Genomic DNA, 3,599 nt, shown 5'->3' on the forward strand with positions numbered 1-3,599 from the left:
AAAAGAAACTACAGCTGTAGGGGGGATTCCAAAGTGACATGGATTTCCCAAGCACTTGGAAGGGGTCCCCCCCCAAGAGCAAAATCAGGAGGCTTATATACTTTTTAACAGTTGCTTACAACTCATGTGATCATATAGTGAAATTAGCATGAAAAGCAGCTATAATGTTACTTTATTATTTCTTTGCTGTAATCAGGATGGGAACTAATGGGGGAGGCGAGGTTAGTTCACAAACCTCCTTCTTGTACCTGCAAATCAGAGTTGTACATACTTTTTGCTATCTTTAAGGCCGCGGTGAGCGAAGCAGTTGCAGAGGAGTTACAAAGAACAAACACTTTTTCTTATCTGTTCTACTATACAGAGCCAGCAATTCTCCACAAAGCGGTTATGTCATCTTATAACTAAAATAGTCAAAGTTTAAGGCATATATTTTTTCTGATTCCACAATAGAGTTTCTCAAAGAGTGTTATCACAGTGCAGTGTGTCTGACGTACTAGCTATCGAATGAAAAATCATTCGACCACAAAATTAAAACTATGAAAGTTATTTTGCTGGAAACCATGGAAACACACTTTGATATTGAATCAGAACCTCTCTACAGGATTGCAACACTGATACAAGGACAGGTACTTTACTGATAATAGCAAAAAGCTGCTGGCTACAGAAATGTTGGCGGCACACCTGGAAAAAACGCAAGCAAGCAGGAAGCAGGAATGACATAGAAGTGGTAGAACCCACCGCAAAGAAATCAAAGGAAGCAGGTGACAGCACTACAAAACTGAGATCCCTGTGTTCAGTGTATGATGAGATATTGGAGGAAAGTACCCCTGTGGTAGAAACAGGGGTAAACATCAGTGTAACATTTCAGAAACAAGGCTACTTGAGTGAGCCCAAGCTTCCAAGGAGTGCTGAAAAACTGAAATACTGGGAGAGCAACAGAGGTCAGTTTCCAATTTTGGCTGAAGCTGCATGGAAGTTTCAAATTTCTCTCTGCCCCTGCAGCAGTGTTGAGAGTGAATGGCTTTTCAGTGCAGCTTCACATGTTGTGGATGTGAAGAGGAACCGATTGATGTGTGAAAAAGCAGAAATGTTGCTTTTTGTCAAGAAAAACCTTCCACTCACTCACTTGCTGTGCTAAAGTTTAAATAATTTATTATTATTAAAATGGCTTCTACAACTACAGACTGTACCTCAACATTTTTCATTTGTAATTTTTATGTCTTGACCTGCATTTCTTGTGGGTTTCTTTTGAAGCAAAAATTGTTATGATTATGCCGATTTTTCGACTTTATTGGGTTGATTTTTGTAAAACAAGTTAACTATTGAGTTTTATAATGACTTTGCTGTTAAGTGAATCATTATGTAATTGAAAAGTTTATACTGTAAACTACCATTTTAAAAGTAAAAGTTTTGAAGTTTAACATGTATTTGTTTTTATTTTGCTACAAAATGTTTCTAGAAGCAGGAACACAAAAAAATTATCCATCCATCTATGGGTCTGTGTGTGTGTGTGTGTGTGTGTGTGTGTGTGTGTGTGTGTGTGTTATAAATGTAAAACAAACAAAAAGAGATTTATGTCAGTAGTTTAAAATGCTTTGCATTATTACTAAATATTGATTATCGGTTCAGTATTGGCTGATATGGCTGGTTAATAATCGGTTATCGGTATCGGCCAAGAAAATCCTTATTAGTGCACCCCTACTTTTTATTGTTAGTGTTACTGAACCTTGCATACAACCTTGACTCCTGATGAATGAATTCCCTGAAGTTGTTTTAAAAAACATTTTTAAAGACTCATGTTGGACAGTTTCACCAAATTGGAACTTAATAAATGAAACAAAGAGAGTCTGTGCACTACATATGAATTATTATTGTGGTGTGTGTCCTGGGAGTTGTACGGTGTCCAGACCTCCTGTCCCCTGTCAGTCTCCTTCCATGGCACTAAACCTTATTTGCAAGCTTAAGGGCCTTGCTACACATTCAAATTAAAGCTGGATAAAAATCAGCTATAGAGTTGTTACACATTTTTAAGCACTAACTTTATAGCTGGTTGGTTCTTTTTATAGCAGGATAGTCATTTTTATCAAGGGGTAATTACTTTGCACTTGTGGCTGGTCTTAATTTATTGCACAGTTAACCAATTAATTGTATGATAATTACTTTGCACTTGTGGCCAGTCTTATTTTGTACGTGTGAACAGTCTAAATTTATTGCATGATTAACCAGTTAATTGTGTAATACATGTAATGTACACAAGGAACCCAAGACATCCTCTCTCAAAGCTTTTGAGTACAGCAGTATCCCCAGACCTGCAGGTATTGCAATAAAATCACTAAATTGTATAAAGATGAAAATAATTCCTGAAACCACAGACATTGTCCAGGGCCCACCTTAACATTTCATCATACACACATCCCAAGAATGCTAGTGTATGACAGTTAGCCCTTGACCAGAGACATGTAATATGTTAGTTTTGGGATATGTGGGCATGCTAGCCTCTGAGATCTGCCCAGCTCATTTCACTTTCCTCTCTTCTGTGCAGGTTTTGCTAGAAAAAGAGAGGGAGAGGAAGGCTTTGCTGGAAGCCCTACTCCAAGCACAAGGAGAGCTGACAGATGCTTACCAGCAGCTGGAGCAACTTCAACAGAAAGTGCAGGAGCAACAGGGGAAGGAGCAGGTGGGTGTGTCCAACAGGAAAGAGTGGAGAAGGAAGAATCAGTTAATAACCTGGCACAAAGTGACACAAAAAGACAAAGATGAAAGAAGAGATGAAGGAGACAGAGACAGTGGAGAGCAGTGTAAAACAGCAGAACTTCAAGAGAAGTACTGGAAAAGACTGGAAGAAGAGGGTAGAGGGAGATGGTTATAATATGTGTATGGATAGAGGCCCTGATAAGCCAGAGATCAGTAGAATGAGGAAGAAGGTAGATTAGAGGGAAAGCTACCAGATGGGTTTCAGAGGCAAGGTCATCCAGGAGGAGCAAAGAGGAGAAAAATGTTGAATGAGGAGGATTCTGGGGTACAAAAAGAAAGGAGAGGGCTTGATATATCGCAGAGTCCAATAACTCATTTCTTTGGGGTTGGTTACAGAATGCCATGGAAGGGCTGCAAATAGAGCTCCAGGAAGTTCAGAGTAGGATGGAAGCAGTGGAAAACAGACACAGGGAAGAGATCAGAACCTTCAAAGAAGAAACAAGTACCCTCGTCCAGCAACGAGATACCCTGCAAAACCAGGTGACATCCATACACCACAAGGACAGAGATGGAGATTCAAGCTAGCAGAAAAAATGGTCCTTCTGCTGCCATCTCCAGTCCCAACTGGGAAGAGGGGTGAACTCTTTGTTGCTATGCTGCTTGCTGCCATTTCCAACAGGGCTTAGGGACTGTCAGTCTATCTATTGCCCTATCACTAGCTCCCAATTGCAGCTCAACTGGGGTATTGTCCTTTGGCTGTCATCCTGCTGTTCTACTGCCAGTCCACATGGATGGAGGGACAATCCTTCTGTCTGTCATCTTGCTACTAGACTCACTGCAGACTGGACTGAATGAGGTCCCTCTGTCTCCCTGCTCCTTGCCATGATCTCTGTTTGGCTAGGGAA

The 3,599-nt window shown here is 40.4% G+C and overlaps 1 protein-coding gene across 1 annotated transcript in view; it reads left to right on the forward strand.

Annotated features, from left to right (window-relative positions):
• Nucleotides 1-3,599, forward strand: part of CEP250 (centrosomal protein 250) — a 139,918-nt gene that overhangs the window by 92,693 nt on the left and 43,626 nt on the right. The window contains exons 19-20 of the mRNA XM_025215718.1: nucleotides 2,543-2,677; nucleotides 3,091-3,234. Of these exons, the coding sequence (XP_025071503.1) occupies nucleotides 2,543-2,677; nucleotides 3,091-3,234 (279 nt within the window). The remainder of the gene's footprint in view (nucleotides 1-2,542; nucleotides 2,678-3,090; nucleotides 3,235-3,599) is intronic.

Source organism: Alligator sinensis, unplaced genomic scaffold (genome assembly GCF_000455745.1).
Source record: "Alligator sinensis unplaced genomic scaffold, ASM45574v1 scaffold705_1, whole genome shotgun sequence".
NCBI classification, from domain to species: domain Eukaryota; kingdom Metazoa; phylum Chordata; order Crocodylia; family Alligatoridae; genus Alligator; species Alligator sinensis.